The 23,326-nt window shown below is 42.6% G+C and overlaps 1 protein-coding gene across 1 annotated transcript in view; it reads right to left on the bottom strand.

The window, feature by feature from the left end:
• Positions 1-23,326, bottom strand: part of USP34 (ubiquitin specific peptidase 34) — a gene marked incomplete at its 5' end in the record, with an annotated part of 89,312 nt that overhangs the window by 5,385 nt on the left and 60,601 nt on the right. The window contains 23 exons of the mRNA XM_010151426.1: positions 818-942; positions 1,067-1,171; positions 2,191-2,298; positions 2,636-2,762; positions 5,129-5,207; positions 7,066-7,223; positions 8,629-9,263; positions 10,206-10,353; positions 12,805-12,909; positions 14,530-14,574; positions 14,691-14,795; positions 14,898-14,946; positions 15,361-15,512; positions 16,080-16,154; positions 16,239-16,407; positions 16,505-16,590; positions 17,804-17,884; positions 19,409-19,474; positions 20,200-20,247; positions 20,352-20,427; positions 20,525-20,589; positions 22,153-22,248; positions 22,344-22,397. Of these exons, the coding sequence (XP_010149728.1) occupies positions 818-942; positions 1,067-1,171; positions 2,191-2,298; positions 2,636-2,762; positions 5,129-5,207; positions 7,066-7,223; positions 8,629-9,263; positions 10,206-10,353; positions 12,805-12,909; positions 14,530-14,574; positions 14,691-14,795; positions 14,898-14,946; positions 15,361-15,512; positions 16,080-16,154; positions 16,239-16,407; positions 16,505-16,590; positions 17,804-17,884; positions 19,409-19,474; positions 20,200-20,247; positions 20,352-20,427; positions 20,525-20,589; positions 22,153-22,248; positions 22,344-22,397 (2,757 nt within the window). The remainder of the gene's footprint in view (positions 1-817; positions 943-1,066; positions 1,172-2,190; positions 2,299-2,635; positions 2,763-5,128; positions 5,208-7,065; positions 7,224-8,628; positions 9,264-10,205; positions 10,354-12,804; positions 12,910-14,529; positions 14,575-14,690; positions 14,796-14,897; positions 14,947-15,360; positions 15,513-16,079; positions 16,155-16,238; positions 16,408-16,504; positions 16,591-17,803; positions 17,885-19,408; positions 19,475-20,199; positions 20,248-20,351; positions 20,428-20,524; positions 20,590-22,152; positions 22,249-22,343; positions 22,398-23,326) is intronic.

Here is a 23,326-nt window from a genome sequence, read left to right as displayed (position 1 = left end):
ATTCCTTGTAGGGTGGGATTCACCTTACCTGACTTTAGCTATCACTGCAGTGAATGGAGGGAGAGGCAGACTCCTCCAGAGGAAGAGTCACCTCATCTGTGTTCGGGCCTCTGGGCCAGGAAGGAGGGCAACCATCTCCTTCCGAGGGCAACTACCGATGGCCATTAGCCACAGAAAGAGCCGGCCACCGACCTTCAGATAGGCAAAGTTTGGTGAGCTGAATCCCACTGCAGCTGTGACAATAGGATGCGGCAAGTGACTACAGAGTAGCCCCACCGAAGCCGGCATCCCATCAGGAAGCCCACGGAAGGGAAAATGGAAAGGAAAAGATCTGAAGCCCTGTACGGTATTTCAGGTACTGGTACTTTACCCAAACAATTAGTAGGTTACGCCTCAGTCCTGGCAGAATGGACTCTAATGAAACCTGGAGGATCGATTTGGCTGTCTGGTAATAAATCTTAACAAACTCTGAAACCCGTGTGGACAATCCCTGGGCGGTTCCTGAGTTTGCTTTAGAAATGCCACACAGAGAAGGGGCGATTATCCAAATCTGTGTTTTGGTTTTTATCCGAACACAGGGTTCGAACTCTCTGTGGTGCCTGGAACGCGAAGCCGCGTATCACCCAGGGCAGGGGAGCGGCGCTCCTGGAGTGCACGTCTAGAATGGAGTATCTGAGGACAACACATCTTGAAGAAGAGTTATGCTTTGCTTACAACGAGAACGCAGATGCGTTAGGCTGCCGGACGCTTACAGCACTGTTGCACAAAGGGAAAACCACAGAGAAACAGCCATTTGTGAGAGCACGCATTCACGTACCTTGCTGGCTTCCACCATGGTAGGCAAGAGGCACATATTAAGTTCAGGACGTGGAGGACGAATATTGCTTTTTCCCCCTATTAATTTCAAATTTTCACGACATGGAAAATAAGGTCCAAGAGACACTGTAGTATAAGTTAGGATAAAATAGGGATATATTAAAAAGGTCAATATTTGACATCAGCAAGGAACACGATAGAGTAATAATAGCGTAAGAGAACTTCAAAATACAATCACTGAAATACCTACTTGGGATATTACTGTGGTGGTATGTACAATGATTGTGCTGTAGAAATGGAACCAGAGTATGTAGGAAATCATGAGGACTTAAAAGTACAAGCTCCTTGAGGACATCTACAAACAAAAAGTTGTTTTTGCTATTACATATTGTTATTTCTTAACAGCAAACAGTTCAACTTAAGGCTCATGCATTTGCAAACTCTCTTTCACGGCGCTTTTGCTGCACCTGGTGTGCACGGTGGAGTTGCTCTACTGTGAATAGCACGTAACGTGAACACGCCCGAAACAGCCACGAGTCCCTTCGCCACCGGGAGAAAACCTGCTCAGTGGCACATCAACCACCAGTGAGAGGGTGCCAGCTTGCACAAGGTAGAAGCTCAGTAAATTACCCTCTTTTCCTTCTTCTTTAACACAGCAGGTTTGATGCCCGGAATTTGCCAACCAGCAGCAGTCAGGAGGCCAATGAGAAAGGCACTCAAAATAAGGGGAAAATGCATGCAAATCACACACACGAAAAGGTAATTTGGACACAGTTCCAGGCCTGCATCAGCATGCATAAAAATGCAGATTATATACATTAAATAACATTTTAAAAGCTAACCTAGAAAACCTTTTTGAAATAGGCCTTCTAATGCCAGAGACACACATATGCAATGGCTACGATTACAATTTAAAAAAGCAAATCCATTCAATTCTATGAGCTCTTTAAGTTGTTATTATTCCTTCCAGTGGCGGATGACAAAACCAAACGACGAAGAGCTGCTGCTCAGACTAACTGGGTCACCACGCATCCTTCCGTGTGGAGCGTTGGTTAGGATTTCCGTTTTCCCACAAGGTTTGGGATTTGCCCCTGAACTCACTGACCCCCGAGTTCAGGAGTTAATCCTCACTGGGGAGCAAACCGGTCTCCCAGCAGGAAGGCTGGCATTTTGCACACACAGCCTGCCTGCCCGGGCAAGTCGGGATATGCATTTTAACCTGACTCACTGAGAACAGGAACAACGGCAATACTGAGGTCTTGACAACAGCAACAATCCCGGTTTGCAGAGTCGCTAGGAAGCATCTGCACTTGCAAAAATGCAATTTGAGTTGGAGAGGCTGCTCCTGACCGCGGTTACGCCACCACGACTTACCAATACAAGCGTTTCTAAGTTCTGGAGGGCTGTAGGAATTCAGCAGAGTTAAGAGCTTATGGGCAAATTCAATTCGCTCCTGCCACTGAATGAGAGCTTGCTTCACATCTGCAAATGCAAAAACCATAGAAATCTGTTTTGCTGACCTCTCCAAAGCTCACCAAATAAAGCACAGAACTTTACTGCTGAAGAATCTCTTTTCCCTCTAACGTGGTTTTAATCAATCTAAAAATGGATGAAATCTCACTGGTCAACTGCTATCCCATTTACTTAATCTAGTTCCGTATAATGTCAATAAGCAATTTAACGACGATTAATAATCCTATCTCCTACTGTACAGGAAGGTTTTAAACACAGACACTAAGCAAGATAAAAGACTAGGTTTTGGGTCAGGAAAATTCATGAACGACAACAGGCAGAGTCCTTTGAAGGGTTACAATCCAACCTTTTCTCTGAAGATAGGGGCGTGTTGACTTAAGAACCGACAGGAAAATAGACAGAAGTTCTACCAGGTCTCCAGTCACATGGCACGCCGTGGCCTCGTGGTACATCATGTGCAACGTGTTAAAGGACTGTGGAGGAAAAAAGCCAAAATTTCATGGTGCTGAAGTAACCCACTTGTTACCCTTTCTAGCTGCCCTATGGACACCACTTCTACACTCATTTTATGCTCAAAAGGCACGTATCAAAACATATGGTGCTAGCTGTAGTGACAGAATTACTCAAAGATAACCACATTTCAAACCAGAATCAACCTGCACACAAATCAGTGTGTCTACTATGAAGACGAGTGTCTTTAAAAAAAGGGACAAAAAAAGGAAAAAGGTAGAAAGGACAGGGGAAGGGAAAGGGATGGACAGAGAAGGGAAGAGAGAACAAACCACCAACCAAGGACCTTCCGTGACAGCCAAATATAACTGTTGGCCTGGACATCTCGTAGCAATGAGCAGCAGGAAGTCTGGTACGGGGTGTTAAACTGAAACTTGCTTTTGCTCTTCAGGCTGATTTTTGTTCTTCTCACCTAACCCCAATCACATTCCCTTTTTCTCAGATCCACGCCAAAGGGACCTAACACCTACTAGAACAGCAAGGCCTCTGGAAGTAGCTCCCGCCCATCCCAGCTCAAGAAACGAGCATTGCTGTGAGCGCATCCCATACAGTTTATAGAGTGAGACATTTAGTAACAGCCTTTATTTGTTTCCAAGGGAAAAGCTTTCTGTGAGTGGCTCAACATAATTACACAGTTTTCACACATAACATTTTATCCAAAACCCAATAAGCAAAGTGTAACTCAGGACGTGGTATTTCTATGTATCTGTAATCCCTGTCTTTCCTGCCCACACAAAGTGATGGCAGAGATGCATAAAGACAGACAGAAGTATGTGAATTTGGGGAAAAAAATGTAAGGTTAATATAGACACTAGACATTTTTCAAAATGCTGCTTAAGGACATATGCTGTATGATTGTACAGGAGATGAATTAATCTCCTTTTGTAAAAAATACCTTCTGGGCATGTTATTTAAAGAAATACTGGGAAGGAAAAGCAATTCACCTCTGGACTGCAAAAATCCTAGCAACCTGTTCCGGTGCCTCACCACCCTCTCTGGGAAGAACTTCTTCCTGATATCCAATCTAACCCTCCCCACTTTCAATTTAAACCCGTTACCCCTTGTCCTGTCACTACAGGCCCTTGTAAAAAGTCCCCCCCAGCTTCCTTGTAGCCCCTTCAGGCACTGGAAGGTGCTATAAGGTCTCCCCCAGAGCCTTCTCTTCTCCAGGCTGAACAAGCCCAATTCCTTCAGCCTTTCTTCAAACAGTACTTGTGGTGTCTTAATTCGTATTTTTCTAACCAATTCTGTAATTACAGCAGTTTGTCCCCGAAAACACAAACTAGTGACAAAAACAGGTTAAGAGAATTATTTACATAAACCATATAGAAATGAGATTGCTGCATTATTTACGCTTTTTTTTTTTCTCTATTTTGAACTAACTGTATCTGATGTCATGGACGAAACACCCCTTTACAGCTGGAATACACTATATGTGCTCCAGAAATGCATCTTCAGGCTTAGTTTCATCAGAAAGACACCTAAGTTTGTCTCTCAGACCACTCCTGCCTGCAAACAAAAGCACACCGGGTATGAGAGATGGGGAGAACGGCCTCCGAGGTGCCTCACAAAGCATTCAGAGATATTCATCACAATTGCATCCGAGTATCCTTTAAGTTGTTGCTTCTGTATTTTAACCCGCTGCCCTAAAAAATTTCTCAACTAGTAGTAATTGTGTGACTCTGCTCAGCCACTCACTCACAGCTGATCTGTAATTAGGGTGACACCAAAAAAGCATCAACTCGCTCCTCAACATAATCTGTTGGCAGCTTTCCCTTTGCCTTGAGAAACAGGCAAACATTTTCCTCGTCTTCTTTTTGCTACTAGAGAAATCTTACTGAAGACGGCAGGGGAAGCTCGTCTGTGAAGAAAGTCAAGGCTGATTTCTTACTACTCATGACCTCTCTTACTAGCTGCAACTAGTAGGTCTGATTTCCTCTGCATTGTGAACCTCAGAGGCTCTATCAGATGACACATCTCCCTTTTATTTCGTGTTCACCTTCCCTATGTAAGTTCCATCCGTTTATAGTTACCCTACCATGGCACGGTTACCATCTAACCTGTTGCCTTTCTCCTGCATTAAGATTTGAATTGCCTCAAGTTTACCCACTTAACCTCCTACATCAGTGTTTCGCCATACATGTCCAGCAAGTCTTTTTTTCTTCCTTATGATCCTGAAGATTTTAAGGTTTCACACGTGTGCCAGCACCTGACTGACACACTTCATATGATACTGCATTACAACAGTTTAAAGCAGGGACACTGTGAGGAAAGGATGATGTGATGAGAAAGCGAGATGGTTGCTGTAATCAGGTAACAAAGGATTTACCTCAGTCATCAGGATCAGTCCTCTGTTAAACACAACAAGAAGTCTGTCTTCATCGGATTCTAATAATATTCTGAAGGCACTAGGAAAAAAATGCAGACATTGAAACACTGAAAATGAAGTATTGTCCTTTTGCAATTCCTGCAAATGCTTACGATTGTCATGCTCATGCTGTATTCTGGAAAATAAATCACAGAAGAACAAAGAAACCCCGAAAGAACATACTTACTCTCTTCGTCCTCCCCCCTTTTCATTACAAAATGCTTCTGATGTCAACTGCCTTTATATCAACTTTATGTTATCAATGTAAACAACCTTTACAGAAAGATTTCCCAAATAATGTCTGCAAAAATGCTAAAATCCGAGGAAAGTACTGTACTTCCAAAGACAGAAGTTGATGCTGGTCAAATGACACATTTCAATAGGTTAGCGAAGCGTATGGTTGGACTATTGGAACACGTTACGCCTACAGCAGAACAGAAAATAAGGGATTATGCTACGGAACGGTTCCCCTCAAGAGAATCATTCCTCCAGAGCGCCTGGGAAAATCCGTCTGCGCTGTGCGGGATGAACTGGCACGCAGCCCAGCTCCCTTTCCACGGGAGCACGTCAACCCCGCGGCAGCTGCGGTTAAAACCTCCAGACCTGACCTAGGTGCACATGCAGTTTACAGTTATGCTGCAAATCCCCAAGCAACACTGTCAGGTGTGCTGCTAAGATGGGCTGGAAATGAAAACCCATCTGCAGAAACGATAGAACTCCATGCCACAGCCATCGTTTCTAAACCACAGCTCTGCCCAAGAGTAACAAGTCAGCAACAGCAGCTTTGCCAACCCAGACTAACCGTGGGAGACGGAGAATGGGATTTCAGTTTAAATGCTGAATGACAACCCTGATTCATTTGGGTTTAGTTTTTTTCCCAAGGGCTCTACTAAGTCAATTCTGTTGTGGTGTTTCCTTATGAACCCTGATAATACACATCTTGGTTTACACCTGTTTATTGTAAAACACTTGTTTAGTTTCCAAATTTTTAGATGATGAAACATTTTCCAAGAAATTTATTGACAAACAATGGATTTAGGAAAAAAAAAGTGGTAGCTTTCTGTTTGCTAAGCTTGGAATAAAAATATCCACAAAACTTTTTCCAAAAGAATATCCAAATAACACCACACATCACTGTACTTCACCTCCGGTAAAATACACAGAATCATAGAATCATAGAATGGTTAGGGTTGGAAGGGACCTTAAAGATCATCTAGTTCCAACCCCCCTGCCATGGGCAGGGACACCTTCCACTAGACCAGGTTGCTCCAAGCCTCATCCAGCCTGGCCTTGGACCCTTCCAGGGATGGGGCGTCCACAGCTTCTCTGGGCAACCTGTTCCAGTGCCTCACCACCCCCTCTGTGAAGAATTTCTTCCTGATATCTAATCTAAACCTCCCTGATTTCAATTTATACCCATTACCCCTTGTCCTATCACTACAGGCTCTTGTAAAAAGTCCTCTCCCAGCACCCTTGTAGGCCCCCTTCAGATACTGGAAAGCTGCAATGAGGGCTCCTCGGAGCCTCCTCTTCTCCAGGCTGAACAAGCCCAGTTCGCGCAGCCTTTCGTCATAGCAGAGGTGCTCCAGCCCTCTGATCATCTTCGTGGCCTCCTCTGGACTCGCTCCAAGTGGTCAATATCCTTCTGATATTGAGGGCTCCACAGCTGGACGCAGCACTCCAGGTGGGGTCTCACCAGAGCAGAGCACAGGGGCAGAATCACCTCCCTCGACCTGCTGGCCACACTGCTCTGGATACAGCCCCGGATACGGTTGGCTTTCTGGGCTGCCCGTGCACACTGCCGGCTCATGTCCAGTTTTTCATCAACCAGTACCCCCAAATACAGTTCCTGTTCAAACAGGATCAGACGAGCAGGCTACGCTTCACTCCCAACGTACCTTATTAACGTGGTCCAACAAGACCGCCCATCCAAGCAGCGCAGGTAACAGCTGATGGTTGTTTTCTTAAACTGCTTTATGTCTTCTATCTCCTCCTCTCTCATGTCTGGCCTCTGAGCTACAAACAGTTGCATGAGGTTAAAGAGCTCTTCTACTGCCTAAAAGACACAAAAACGTTAGGTTAGAGCAATCTCCCTCAGGGTGTTATGGTTCGTATCTTACTGCTGTCACTTACCCTGTGTTACTTCTGCCGAGTAACATACAGAACACATACGTGTAAGTATATTTAGATGGGAATACACTTTTAAGCACTATAACAAAGTTATCAAAAGCAGCGGCCAACATTTTGACCTTAAATAATGAAAACTAAGCCGTTCTTAAAAATGACACAGAAGTTGTGGCTATTTCTGATCTACCTTTAGCCTTTACTATTTCCTGCGCGGGTTAGGACCCAGATATTTGGGATAACCCTCATCAACCTTAAGCGGATGTTTCGATGTCTCCTGACAGCGCAGCTCATTGCTGCACGTATATACAAAGAGGGAAAATACGGAAATCCTGATCCACGTGACCAAACTTCCCGGCTTTCCTTGAGGAACGTGGAGTCACCTGCTGCAGCACAGGTCTGCGCGGTCTCCGACGAAAACGGTTACGGTCTAAGGAACGGATTCAGAAAGCTGCTTGTGCTAAAACTCACTGAAGTCCCACAGGCATGGGAAGCACTAAACACAGCGGAGTAACCGAAGTCCTCCAAGGCAATCTGAGGCCTCTGACGGGAGATGCTAACACTGAAAGCAGCAGGACCACTCCCAGCGTGTAGGTTTACTCTGGGAGCTGAACTAGACAGAAGTCCCACCTAGCAGATTCCATGCATCCTCCTTCTCTACAAAGTGAAGAACATCTTTGTATTCTTTCTGTCCTCGCACACCTACAGAGGCCCTCAAAGCAACATTCACTGAGTAACTGTACAAAAACACGTATTTTGCCTCCTAAAACTTTGCCAGTCTGTTTTCTCCCCATTACATATGGACTATTTTAATTAATATCTACTCTCTGCTGCAAGTGTCAGTGTTGCAGAGTGCAACTCTGAGCTGTACCAGTGCTTCTCAAAAGGTACCCACGCATTCCCAAGGTGAACATCAGGCCATCCTCCCTCTGAATCCAACAGCCTGCATCTTGGCCCTGTTCCAGACACCCACTCACTGGGAATTGCTCCAACCCAGCATGTCAGAATGCAACGCGCCTGCTTCAAACCAGTGTTAAAGGCTAGACTAGCAACAAGAATTCTGAAGAACAGGGGGAACACCAGTGTCTGCTTCCCGACAAACCTATCTGCTCTCCAACTGCTACACAGCAAGGAAGAAAATCCCAAACCCTCACCCCGTAAAGTACAGTAATCTGGTCTAAATCCATTATTAATGATGTATACCAGGAAATCAAAATATTTCACCACCGGACATGCTAAATAAAATAAGTTCTTGCACCTCCTCCATAAAGAGAGACATCCAGTCAGAGGGGAAATACCCACAATGAAGTGGTACTTTTTGGTGTCAATCTACTTACCCCGGGGTACTGACTGGCATGTGGCGTGAGATTCTTAAAGGCCCACTGGATATTCTGGTGAGAAGCCAGCTGCCTCGTGAACGCAGGGGACTGCTCACAGCAGAGGCGCAGGATGCCGTAGTAGGCAGGCAGCATCCCGCGGTTAAAGAGCACCACATCCTGATCGTCGTGGTCTGCAAGGATGTAATTGAAGGCAATGTTCTTCGTCACCACGGGGTTCTGTACAATAAGGCGTACGTTCTCCGGACAGTCGACACACACGTTGTACCAAAAAGACAGCAAAGCCTGTTTGTTGTGGTTGGTGGCTATAGCCGGTTCAGAAAGTTTAGGCTGGAAAAGGTTCCATAAGTCCATGAAGTAAGTAGAAAACATGAGTTTCTCAGTCTTTGAGATCAAACAGTATGTCATGAAACTGAAGTAGGGCACAAGTTTTGTAGTGCCGTGAACAGCAGCATCAACATATAGCTTAGCTCTTGAAAGAAGGCCAAGAAGCACGTTGTAGACTTGATGGAGAACTACTGTAGTATCCGGACTGAGAGGCAGATCGCGTGTAGAGATGTGCAAAGAGCGAGTTGATCGGAACATCTGACGGAAGGAATTGCTTGGAATAAGCGACACCAAGAGATAGGCTGCGGCTTCAAATAAAAACAAATTCGTTACACCTCTGAAAGCGACACACACGCGTAACAGCTGTTTAAGCAGTAGTGAAATGACACTGTGTGCTCCATTTACCGATGTTGGTTTTACAGAGTACAGTACTACTGTCCTCACACTGGAGCCGAAAACCCCAGAGGGGCCAAGACAGCAGAAAGCAGGTTAAAAGCGGTGTTGCTCCCTGCCTTCAAGCCTCTTCCCCTATATTCCTGTCATGGGAAACATCCCAGATATTTCCCATGATCAAACTGCCTACCACTTGATCAAGAGGTCATTACCTCTTCTGAGGTGCTCACAGCTGGAGGCTGTTGCAAAGCTGTACCTCCAGTTTCCACACATCCCCCAACCACATATTCAAGTTCAGCGAGGCCCACTACTGGGGAATCTCCCTTATATAAAAATTCAGACCCAGAGAAGGCTGAAAAGTGATCTGGCAATCTGACAGTATGGTTCCTGGCAGAACAAACTAGAGCACCAGGACACTCTGGAGCTGGGGAGAAGCACAGGCAGCTTCTTCATCCACAAGCTCAGAAGACTCACCTGAAGATGACTCTGTAAGGGGTGAGAGAAGAGCATGTACTACTCCTACCTACAGTGAAACTGTGTGATGGACACTATGGAGGGACAATCTCTTGGATTAGTTCTTTTCCTGGATCTTGTAGGTTAAACTCACAAGATAAAGAACCTAGTAACATATCATTCGAGTTACGAAATCAAAACATGGTTTTCATGAAATCCAGGCAGCACGCCTTGATGAGGCACCACAGCTGTATTACTACTTCAAAAGACTGCAATCCTAAAACAATAGTAAAAGGAAGCCAGGACAAGCACAAGAGCCTGTATTCCATTTCTGACAGGAATACCCCATGCACCGTAACTTGCTACAGCAGAAAAATAACCTTTTTCAATTGAAATTGACTTACAAGTTCTCACTCTAGGATAGTTGTGTGCCAGAAGAAAACGTTCAACCCAGTTTTCCATATTTTGCAGCACCCAGCTGTGAGCCAGTTTATTTCGGGGTGTTTGCACAGCCAGCCAATCCAGGCACTGAGATGGGTTGTATTCGATGACCTGAAAGAAGAGTGGAAAAATCCAGGAGAATACATTAACCTTGCCACTAGGTACCGAGCGTATTAAAAACCCTAAAAGTAACTACTATGACTTCCAAACTAATTTTTTCAGAATCACTCTGGGCTATCCAAACAGCTACACGTCTGCGGTGCTCTGGCAGATACAGACAACCCTTATTAAATTTCACTGTGGTTTGTGGTTCTGAATCCTGGTGGGAGCTTTTGGAAGTTCAGTAAGCCAGGAAGTTACCCTACAGATCCTTCCTGCATATTCTGAGACATTTAAGAGTTGAAGTATTAAGGACTAAGAAACCTGAACAACCTTGTCTTTAGAAACAAATAAAATAGTTAATTTTCAAACAGCTAACACAAAATCTTAACGCTGAACCACTTATACGAGTTGTATCAAAAGACCATAAAAGGCATGCACACGTGTTCATAGAGCTGCCTGCTGAGGGTCGCTCTTAGGGGGTTTGTGTGTATGCAATTTCAAGGAATGAATTCATCTCGTGCTTCTCCAAGGTGAGAAGCCTGGGAAATGCACAGACAGGAAGGAGAACACGCAGCTTCCTGTGCCTTTCTGGTTCTGTGTACCTAAAAACCTGCTGACGTATCACTAGGTCAATAGAAGTAGTTCGTCCATTGACCAGTTTCTAAAAATTGTTTCCTTTTTACCTTGAGGTCCAGGTGCCAGCCAAGAAAAGAAGGAACTCGCTCTGCCTAGGGAACCACAGGCAGTGACTGACATGCTGAATCTGTTGCCAACTACTCTAATCCACCTAACAAACACGAGCAGCTGACATCACCAAAACTCTGCTTATAAAATTTTAGTCTCCATTTAAAAATAGACACATTAAGAACAATCTCCTCCCTTTTTTCAGAAACAACAAGGTGATCTGTCAAGTTTCCTTTGTAATAGCTGGAGGGCTATTGGTAACACATGAAAGAGACCATCATTGTTCACTGTCTTCATCGTGCCATCACTTTTTAACGACTTCTGGAGACTGGGGTGGCTGCAAAAGTAGGTTCTACCCTTCCAATCTGTCTGTCTCCGCATTACCCGCTGGGCCTCTCATCCCTGCCTACACAACCTACATCTCCAGACCTGTGTCAACAAGGCGTGGAGAACGATGCTGGCAACACCAGAGAGGGACCTGATGACTTCTCTGCTAAAGCTTGGCTTTCCAACACAAACCTGTCACGGACTCGCAGCCTCTGTAGGTTCAGTCTGCGTACTGAGCACAGGGAGGGAAATCAGAGAGGATTGTGTAACAGATCACACACATGGACTTTGCGGCTACTGAACTGAAGCATGAAGCACGTGTACTTCATGCCACAGCTTGTGTGTTACCAAAAACTCTCTTGGAAATTTTCCTTATTGCTGAGAGAAATTAATGACCTACTGCTTCCCTGTACACAGAAAGCAGCCAGATGTAATTCCTGACCTGAGACCCGCTGGTTGAACTCCCCACCTGAGGTACAGCCGTTACACTGATCCATATTCAGAGCAGACACCTAGCAAAGCACCTGGCAGACGCTCTCCCAGATTACCTAGTGGTTCCTATCCTAGAACAGCTCCTAACCAGGACTGAAATCCTTTTGAGGAGTCATGCATGCCCACAGCACTTTCATGGCTAAGACAGGTTTGTGTTCTACCAGAGTCTCAGTGCTGCACAGTGATCATCTTTCACAAATCCCACCCTCACTTTCTAAAGAGCACTAAAGGGAACCAATGTTCAACAGCTTGTCCTCAGCACTTCCGGCTGGCCACGCTGAGCTTGGACAACACCACAGACAGGAAATTGCCCTGGGGACTCCAAGAGCAGTTACTTGAAGTAGAAGCTTGAATTCCCAATCTACTTCTCCGATCAAGGAATTTATCCCTGTGCCAACTTGGTTAAAAAGCCTCTTTCTTGCTTTAGCAACACAAGCAGGAATAGGTCTGTGTCACGGCGATTATTTACTAGGTTCAATTTAACCCTGTGTTGGGGGTTAAAAATGTTCACGAGCATTGCTCATAGAACAAAAAATGTCAAACCAATATCCAAAGAACCAGTACGTAACGGAGCAAAAACCCAACAACCTAACAGAGGATGGGCCTTGAAACACTTTACAGTCCTTGCAAAAGGAACACTGAGAAAAACAACTGGAATTTGCCTAGAAGAAGCATTCTAGACTCTTATTATGAACCAATTAATTTCCCATTAAACAAAATTTAAAGTTGAATTGAAATACCAGTTAACCAGACTGCTGTCAAAATAACATTACAAGTCAGAGCAGAACTTTCAAGTTTCTGTAGCTGTTGCTGTTTATTTGGAAGAGAAATGGTCATAAAGAACCATCATGGATTGATGCAGCAAGGGTGACAATGAAATGTAAAACCTTTTCATAGACAGAAAAGAATGAACACAAGAAAGACAATTTAGCTTCTGTTTCCTTTTACATTTTGTACCTCCCATATCCTCTGCAGAATGTAAGAAGCAAAGGGTGGCATCCCTGGAGGTCCACCAGCAAATTCCATCAGCATGGTCAGCAGTTTGAAAAAAGGATTGGCTGCCTGCAATGCACAAAAAATAAAAATACCCAATTTGACATATTTCATTTCATCCACTAATTCTTTTAGAGACTTTAAAAAAACCCCAACATGTGCATAAAGATATATTGCTATGGACTTCTGGCATGAACATTCATATTACTTTTCATCATTTATATTAGTCTGTAAATAATACACATATATATATACACACACCTTAGTTCTACTGCTTCCACGTGTGGATACACTAGAATTAAGTCACTTTTCATAGCTAGTGCAAGGCAACCTGATCACACTAGATCAGGCTGGCTTAGCAGAAGTCTACGGCCACAAGGCAGGACCGGTAACAAGGGCAGACACAGTCAGACATCGCTCTGAACAAAGGGGGGAAAGCTGTACACCCCTGAAGAATTCACCAGCTTATCCTGGTTTACACAGACAGGAGACTGCGCTATCCCAGAGAAGCTGTTATGGGTATGTATTTGCATAACACGTAACACGGTTCCTGATGACTTTATCGAAAGGCCTGACGTGTTGAGGGTTTACACGGGCCATTCTCAGTGGCACACGCTTTTCCTCTGAAAGCACCAACACTTCTACTCTAACATCTTGGCTCTACAATGAATATTTTTTTTTTTTTTTGAAGTTTGCTAAGACTCACCCAGCTTTTATAGCGCCTCAATCAAGCAGTTACAATTAGGATTATTGCATATTTTGCATGTCACCAAAACCGCCTCTGGTGCGTGCATGTATGTGCAAGGCAAAGACAGCATAACAAGGCAGCAAACGTTTCCATGACAGGAGGGAAGAGGACTGTCATCTGACAGTGCCCATTCTGTCACGGAAAGCAAAGCTGTCATGAGAATGATTTACTATGTGCTGCTTTTCCAACCACCCCCACGTCTCCTCTGCTCGACATGCCCTCAATTCTTTCCTATTTTTGCCTTCTAACCAGCAGTCTACAAGAACATCCTCGCGTGAGGATGGGGGTCAGGCCTTGGCACCGGCGGCCCAGGGAAGCGGTGGAGTCCCATCCCTGGAGGTGTGCAAGGACGTGTAGACGTGGCGCTACAGGATGTCGTCTAGCGGGTACGGCGGTGTTGGGACAATGGCTGGAGTAGATGATCTTACAGGTCTTCTCCAACCTGTGTGATTTCGTGATTCTACGCTTCTCCACTCTGTAGATATTCTTCATGTGGAATCCATTTGGAACTCATGGGACTTTTGTTATGACCAGGGCAGGGGATTTATTCTGACCGAGAAATGTGTCTGCATGCAGAGAAGTGCAAAGCAGTGCCCCATAACCTGAACAACCAGAGGACAGTTACACATCTCCACTGATTCTAGCATACGCGTTTCATCGTTACCCATTTTTTTGTTCGGTTCATATAGCTGGAAAATTCAGAAGTACGTTATCTGGCTTTGAATAAAGCTTTCATCCTAAACTGCATACCAGATCTCTGCTTAAGAAAACTTAATATACTGTGAGTGCAGTTAGACCTCATTTAATCATTTAATGTCACAAAAACTTCCATGGATCATCTTCCATGCAAGATTTCTGATTAGCAAAGGATTATTTAAGTAACTTAAAACAGAATAATATTAATACAAATCATTTAATATACGGGTAGTATGTTTACATACCTCAGGAGTCAACTTGGCTATAGATGTGAAAAGCATGGACACAATCTTAAAAACAAAACAAACAGAACGCACTTAGACTTGTGCTTATTCAGTTAAAACAATAAAAATCACCCCGTTACACTTGTAAGACTTTCAACAAACCACTACAGTTTGATACTTACATGTTCTGCGAGGCGATTATTGTACCGACACAAACTGAAAATGAGATTGCAAGTTTGCCTGATGTTGATACCATCCCGGATATGTTGGAACAGAAAAGGAAAACCCTGCAACAAATAATAAGATACTAGTACACTCCACAATGACTGATGTAGGCGCATGTATGTGCGTTTTTTTGAGTTTTACAGAGTCATATTTAAATTAATTACCTTTCCTCCTGTTAATGCTGCCATGTCGTTTTGTGACAGCGTCAAATGCCTAAAACACAAAACCAACCTTTACCATCTTACTTCAGAGATTATTAACTAAGATTAAGGAGAAATACAGGACTGTGAGTGTTAGTTTAGATTCTTCTGTATCACAGCATGTAAGACAAAATAAAGGTATTGACATAAACCAGAACAGAATAATAAATATTTTGTACTTAGACCAAATAAAGTCAGAAATGCAAATGTGGGTAACTGAATGTGTTCAAGGATTTAGCCCGAGTCTTCTATTTGGTCAACAATGACAAAACATTTATCTTTTCAATAGTTAAAAATACACTGGGCCCATACACCACCTCATTTATGCTGTTAAAAAAGCCCCAAACAACCCAAAACCATAAAGTTTCCAATTCCTTTCTGAACTAGTTTAGATTAGAGTCTACTGTGTTTTTTCAGAAGCTCTTGCCTTTCTGAGCGAGACTGTTCCACAAGAAGAGCAATCAGGGCAATCATCTTTTCAAGTGCAGCAGGCCTGTATTTTTCTTCTGCTAAAGAAAGTATATCTTCCTCTTCCTCCTCCTCCTCCCCTTCTTCCTCAGAAAGCACTTCCACCTGGGGCTGAAGGAAAAAAAACCTAACTTCAACGCGGATCTTCCAAACTTCAATTTCAATGAGCCTGTACACGGCTTTGGTGTATTCTGTCATCTCTTTTATTCAGAACAATTTAATAAACTTGCACGAATCAAACCAGGTAAATATCTAATCACTTGATTTTCCCACTGAAGCAACCAGTTTGCATAAGCTGAAGTGTATTTACAGGAGCAAAAGCTAGGCTGGCTGCAGTCATACAGAGCCTGGCATGGGGGTCTGTGTAATAAACCAACTGCATTTAAAAGCTTAAGCTGTGCAGAAGGAGTAGCAACCAACTGTTACCATTAACAGCATCACGAGGGCAACTTGAATTGCTTCTAATTGCTATCTACTTCTGTACTGAATAGAAATCCAGGGTTATAGCACAGCCAATTCAGCATCTTTTTTTAAATATTGTATTCACTTAAAACACTGAAAAAAAATTGTACGAGTGAGGTAATTTTAATTAAACAGCTGAGAGATGGTTCAAGAGGCACAGCGCTAACGATGACATATGTAAGAGTAGTTCTCATTGCCCAGGATATCCCAACTTACATTTTCAGGCCCTTTAGTTCCCATGTAGAAATGGACCATTGTAGATATGGCTTGCAGTGAAAGCAAGAACTGGCTCTGAAATAGGCAGATATTGAGTTACTTGAAAATACATCCGTGCATATACAAACCTAATTCCCCAAGCTACAAGGCTACACTTACTTCCTCTTCTCCCATTTTGGCAAATTCGTAGAGAAAGGCAAAGTATTCCGTGAGATGTTTACTGTGGGGCTTAACACCGTGCTCCATAATTGACAAGAGCGTCTTCACAAAGCGTGTTACGCAGGAGCGACTGCCGATGTCTTCCACAGGCCCATCCATGTCATCCGAGCTGAAAACAAACCCCAGTTGAGGTATTTCACACAATACACAGAGCGTAAAGTCATTAAATGATACACAGAAGTTTTCAGGTGTTATTATTATTTTACCAGTCTTCCATTCCCGGCTGGAGATAAAGATGCGCGTGCACGGGCCTCAGTCGCTGTATCACGTGAATACACAACCGCTGGAACATCTGCAAACGCACAAGTACATGAGCCCCACGCGTTCACTCTTCTGCGTATCAATCCCTGTTCTCTAAGCAACGACTGTTCTGTCTGCATGTACCGCTGCCAGCTCTGGGCGACTCAAAGCTAAAGCTGAGGTCGAGACGCCCACATTCCATTTACTAGTGTGTTGACAGATCATATTTTAACAAAATAGTCAAACCTGGGTTTTATAAACACAACGCTCAGGGAGGGAGCCTGCAGAACAGTTACTAATACTGGTGTGCACGACTGACACACGACTTCAGACTGCTGCGCACAAAGGTTATTTTTAATTCTACCTCTGTTTCTAGAAAAGTTCCAATATTTTTGGCAAACCTTTTTTGAATTCTGCCTCTGGCTACAGGAATTTCTCTGCAAGTTTTAAGGAAATTCCTTCCAGTAATTTCTGATTTGTAAAACATGCTTCAAAGATTACAGCACTGCCTAAGATCTTGCACAGAGTTCTCCCATGAAACACATTCCTTTCATGATGGGTTGCACACAGAAACGATGTATGGGTCTATGTGGAAATATTACTTTAATAATCAGAAACGTTAAAGCAACTGAAGGGTTCAGGTGAGATCAAGTAGTTGCTAAAGTTTTTACCTAAACGACTTGCAAAGAAAATATAAGTGGAACTATTAATATTGTTTGTATCTGTGACTACCCAGATGTTATGTACGTAGCATTTTTTCTATTTTATACATTTCCAGGAAAGGATATTAACAAAACTTCGTGGCATCATGTTCTAAAATTAAATCTATCTACAAAACCCAAAGGCAGAAGCTTAGAAGCTAAGTTTTCCAGTAGGAGTATGGACTGTACATCATTTATTCTTCTTTATCTTTGAATATGTCTCTTGACAGATTATTGTGGAACCAGTTCAGAAGAAAAATGTTTTTAATGTGAAGTGTTCAAACTTGCAGAGGTGACGTGGGAGTTGCAGAAACCTCCACCTGTGTCTATCATGACATTCTGTGACCCTAACTGTACACCTACAGCCCTGCTGGATTTTGCTTCCAACAATAATTCTCCCCTGGCCAAATATTTTCTCTAAATCATATGTGAGAAGGGAATAGAACAAGGTAATTACAGGTATTAATAAAAACTCTCAGGATGATTATACGTGTCATAATAACTGTCCATTTCTGTTCATGGGTCAAGTGGTCACCTGACTTAGGAAGGAACATTGATTCTTACCTGTCTCACAATCTGATTGGGACACTTTATTAGAATCTGCATTGGCCACCAATCATCATCAGCCATACGATCCAAAAACCACTGCAGAAGATACATACTTTGTTAGTTTTGTTCCAAACTTGTGCTAGTCCAGTCTTCTTTTTGCATGATATTAAAGTCTGGAGAGAAACTGATGTTACTATTATGAAGGAATAAGCAAGTATTAATCCAAGGGAAATCGAATTGTCTTCTGTGCATAACAAGAAAGGAATACATTTCAACAGCAGCAAACATCAATAGAGATTTATATCCAGTATCTTCTTATCACTGGGTTCTGCATGCCATTATTCAATTCTCTGGAAGGACACATTTATCCTGAAAAGTGATGTCAACAGCATAAAAACTAACGCTTACAATGCAGTATAAGCTGAAAAACCTTGTAGAGCAGGGATAGACTTAAACAAGAATGCAGTTCCTGAATGAGATTCCTTTTGCATTTTAAAATGTGGAAAACTCTTACTACCTCCAGAGACAGAAAACGTGCAAAACCAACAGAGAACAACTCATTCCAAGTTAGACTCAGCAAATAATACAGCCGAGTATTCTGACTCCACAAATTTTGGTTTATTCACAAGGAAAGACAGTTTAAATGATGGAATCCAAGTTGTTGTTCCTTTTATTTAATACCTGGGTGTTTTTTACTATATTAAATGTCTTCACTCATTTTAAGCACCTTGGGACTACACCACACTAACTAAACCATATTGCCCAACTACCAGACATTACATGACACTTTAACAACCTAGACTCAGTTTACAAAAGAACAATTAATTACTTCTCCCGTACTAAGGCCTAGCGCAGGATACAGCATGTATTGGGCTCCCTGTACACTCGAACTATCACAGAAAGCCAATCAGACTTTCCTCTGGTATCTCAAAATTGCTTTCACCAGCACCACAGTGAAATTCCTTGTCTGTGGTTTCTCAGTCCCTCCCCACCTTGTCCCAGACCCCCCTCAGGAAGTGCCCTGGAAGACTTTCGTATAAATAACCATTCCTCCATTTCTGTCTCCTTCTTCTAGGAGTTTTCAGTCTTTCTACACAGGGGGTGCAAGATGCTGCGTTTGACAAGCAAGGTGCTGTTTGCATCTGTCTTCAGCTAGGACTAACATCAGCTGTTCTTACACCCGTCCTAAGCCGCCGCCTTGCACTGCAGCCTTTGAACGGACTGCCCTCTTCCCTTGGATTCAACTTTGGTCCCTGCCACTCCAGGCCTTAAACATCAGTCTGTCTTCCCATGTCTCTGGTGTGATGTCACTTAAACACCTCTTAACTACACAAATCAGCACGTAATGATCAAGTAAAGAGGTTGTGACACTCTGTGTCTTCTATTCTAGGGACAAACTGCTTTGGGTCTGTGGTCTCGCCACAGGTTTCTGAAAAGAAAAGTCATGTCATTTGCCAGAATCTGCAGCATTCAGAGAGGATGAATTTCATCTCACAGTGCACAAATATGCCACATACAGTACTTCATAGTCCAAAATATTCCAGGGATACGAACCTCCAGGAAAGTTAAACAATATATAGAAAGTTGGTTTGTACTTTGCTGAGTTCCTAAGTCACTTACTTCACAAGCTGCCTGACTGTTATTAAACTGTTTTGTTAACAGTTCAATCCACTGAAGCATTGTAGGCTGTAAAAAGAAATACAGAAAAAACGGTAACTTAAAATAATAAATTGCAACTTCATCTTTACACACTCCTAAATGGTCAGTTAGAACACCGAATCTTAAGAACAGAGCTATAAACACTAAATGCTTTGTAAACTACTGCCATGTTGCCCCTACCCAAAAATAACAGTACATACGTGGAAACCAACGCAAGCAGTACCTACGCATTCCGACTAACTGTCCAAATACACATTATTACATATTTGTACTAATCCTAGACAATCATGAATTTGTAGTGTTGTGCCACCACAGATGGGAAAGAAGTACAATCTGACTGAGGATAAAGCTGCTCCGGATAGAACAGAACTTTCTTCTCGTTCACGCTAGTATTTCTAACTTAAAAATTCCTGAGCACAACTGCTGCTCAGTGGCAAGCATTCTCTTCTGCATCAGACTTCACCAAGAGCCTGTAAGATCGGAATCAGCCAGGACGTTTCACACGAAAAGAACACAAGACTCATTGGTGCTGATGCATTGCTGAGGCAAAGGAGGCTAAAACCCAAATCTGCGGTTTTTCTGTTGTGCATTTATATAAATGTGCTAAACAACGCTCTTTAAACATTAATCTGGTATCATCTCTGGCACTTCATACATCTCAAAAATCACGCTTTTGTAATTAAGAAGTACAGGCATGCTTTGCACTCTATTCATGCAGTTACTTAATGAGAATATACAAGTAAAAAAAATACCTTTTCCTTTGAATGAATAAATGTCTCTAGTACAAAGGAAGTGCTTAACTGGAAAAAGAAACAACATTGCACCATTAATTACAGAATGCCCGAATTTAAATGGAAACAAGGTAAAACTGAAAACAAGCACGAGAAACTTTTCAAGTCCTTACCTTTGCTGTCATCAGGGAAACTGCCTTTGGATCTGGTAGCGTGCTTGGGATGCTACTACACAACTGCCACATAAACCTAGAGTCAGTAATTTTATTTGTTAATTAAAATAATTAATGCATATCTGCAAGAAGAAAAGAAGCATTAATATTACATTTTTAAGAAAAAAACTTACCCAAAATACGTATGTTCAAAAATGTTCTTGTCTTGAAGAAACTGCATGTTATCATGCCATATCCACTGAAGAAAAAATGCTAACATCAGATACAAGAAAGCAGTTTATTTCACTACAGAAGCATGATTTTAAGAATATTTAAGTGTTTGCCATGGCTAAAAAAATCGAAATTTTTTCTTACAAAAAATTATTTCTGGAGACATTCTCTTGACTTTAAAGGCTTGTCTCCAAGTTGTTTGAGTCCTACTAGAGCAAATACTGGTTTTGCCTGCTGTTTAACTGCAGAACCCAGCTCAGAACCTTCTCCTCTTCCTGTGATCCTATTTGTACAGCTTAATTATTTACATTTTCAGGCTGAAGTTGGTCCAGCACAATAAAGAACCACAGTTTAAGACCACGTTCTGATGCCTGCAACAGTGTAGTAACTTAAAAACCAAAAACCCCTCTAAACACACAGTTTCACTACTTGAGGTGGGTTAGCCGTTCCAGCAGCCTAGCTAGGCATGACTAAAGGTTCAAGTTCTGACCCAAAGCCTGATGAGCTCTGTGAACTTTTGATAAATTCTTAGAGAGTAAGATCTGACTCCCCATCATTAATCAGAAAAGGATTTCATGCCAGGTCCCCCTCTTCCTCTCTCCAAAATTATGTTTTTGACCAAATCTGTTTGTAGCATTTCTCACATTAAAATAGTTTAAAGGTTGAACTCTGATAAAATCCGTCAGTATTTTTAAGACTGAGCAGGATAAAAAACACAATCTGATTTGCTGGTTTGGGGTGAAGAGTCTTTTTAAGTTAAGAACCTAACACGTGACAGGATAAAGCAGTACTTCTGGCCAGAGGGAGCAGGGAACTGGCTTTTCAGGGGATAAAAAGGGAGAAGAATGTCTTACAAATCCCACGGTGGGATCTACCTAGCACAGGGAGATTCCTCGTGAAACACTCTGCTCCTGTGCATTGCCTTTTCCTCAGACCATACCTGGCTTAAGTAACCTCTTTATATCAACAGCCAGGTATCCCAAGAGCAGCCTCATCACTGAGGAGAACGGGGAGATGGAGCTGTTGCTGGTTTTTGTTTTCCTGACCTCTTTTACTACCACTTGGGCTACTCTGTGACTACGGGGAGGAAGGGATTATTTTCTGACTGATGCTCCCCATCAGAAGCACAAATAATCACAGTATTATACTGTATTCACTCAGGATTTCACAACCCACTAGGAAAAGCACAAACAAACAGCTGGAACCATTCCCTTATTCTGCCCCCCCTCCAAGCAGTAGGTTGCTGAGGAACTGAAGGATGAAAAGGGTGGTGGTTAATGCAAACACTTCCTGTAATACTGCAATTGTCTGGAAAATGTTGATCAGCACTAATGAAAACCAAACAAAGAGTGCTCTACATATAGGGAGCAGGATGATTCAGAAGTCTGAATTAAAAAATGCAGGACAGGCTGAGAAAACATCAATTTACTCCCTACCTTACAACATTCTACCACAGATGACAGCTAAATGAAAGGACTGTCATCTTATTGATTTATATTCTATTTGCTTTCTTATCTTTATTCAGATTCCTGATTGATTTAGGATTTCCTAGAGTATTTTAAAATTGGTGTTAAAACAAATCAACTTGTACCTCCAGCAATTCTGACGAAACATCAAATTTGTAGTCTTTGCCATTTTCCTCCTCTGGTTCCATCCGTTTATAAAACAGCATGTAAGCACTGTGCGTCTTGAAGAAAAAAACATCTGTATAATTTTTGCTTTGAGAGATAAATCATGAAAGTAGAAATAGAATGGTAACACAAGTGTTTGGAAGAGAAATACCTTTTCAAAGGAGAAGTCCATAAACTTATCAGTAACTGAATCGTAAGTTTTTGTCTGTCAAGAAGAAAGTAAAACCATTAATTACAAGCTTTTCTCATGGCCTGGGTATTGACAGTTTGTGATAAATGTGCAAGCAAACTACTTCAGGCCATGCACAGAGAGGCTGCTGACAATTATTCCTTGCCCGAAGTAGCTGCCTGTCTAGTTTTCTTCTAGAGCGGCCTATTCTGACGTTTCAGAGCTGGTCTGCAATACCGTGACCTGTATCTCATCCAATTTCCCGTCTCATCCATCTCACTGACACCTCTTCCTTTTAGGCACCTAACGGGAGTTTAGCCATCTGCCCAGCAACGTATTTTTTGGTTTTATTTCTCTATATTCTCTTTATCGAACCAGAGGATTTTTCTTATCCACAGGCCTGTTTCAGTAAGACACTGCGTTATTAATAATGTGTCTTATGTAAAGACACAATTATAAAATACTATCAATTCAAGGATAACCTGAGAACGTTCGAGTGTCATTAAACAGTTATTTGTATTAACACTGTGTAATAATACTTGGACTTCTGTCAAAGAGTGGTGGGCTGATCCAAAAGACAAATTTGATACTGTATTTATCAATTTAGATTAGATTTAGATTGGACATCAGAAGTTCTTCCTGGAGAGGGTGGTGAGGCACTGGGAGAGGTTGCCCAGAGAAGCTGTGGATGCCCCATCCCTGGAAGTGTCCAAGGCCAGGCTGGATGAGGCTTGGAGCAACCTGGTCTAGTGGAAGGTGTCCCTGCCCATGGCAGGGGGGGTGGAACTGGATGGGCTTTAATGTCCCTTCCAGCCCAAACCATTCCGTGATTCTATTTACAAACCTTGCACTACTGAAAGCAAACAAACACCAACCTAGGAAAATTTATCTTCTTACAGTGAAAGGAACAAAATAAAATTGGTTAAGCCTGTAGATCCAGTAGCTTGAAAATCAGTAATATCTGA

Source organism: Eurypyga helias, unplaced genomic scaffold (assembly GCF_000690775.1).
Source record: "Eurypyga helias isolate BGI_N326 unplaced genomic scaffold, ASM69077v1 scaffold9685, whole genome shotgun sequence".
NCBI lineage: Eukaryota > Metazoa > Chordata > Aves > Eurypygiformes > Eurypygidae > Eurypyga > Eurypyga helias.
The sequence above is the reverse complement of the archived record's forward strand: the minus strand, read 5'-3'. Positions and strand labels throughout refer to the sequence as shown.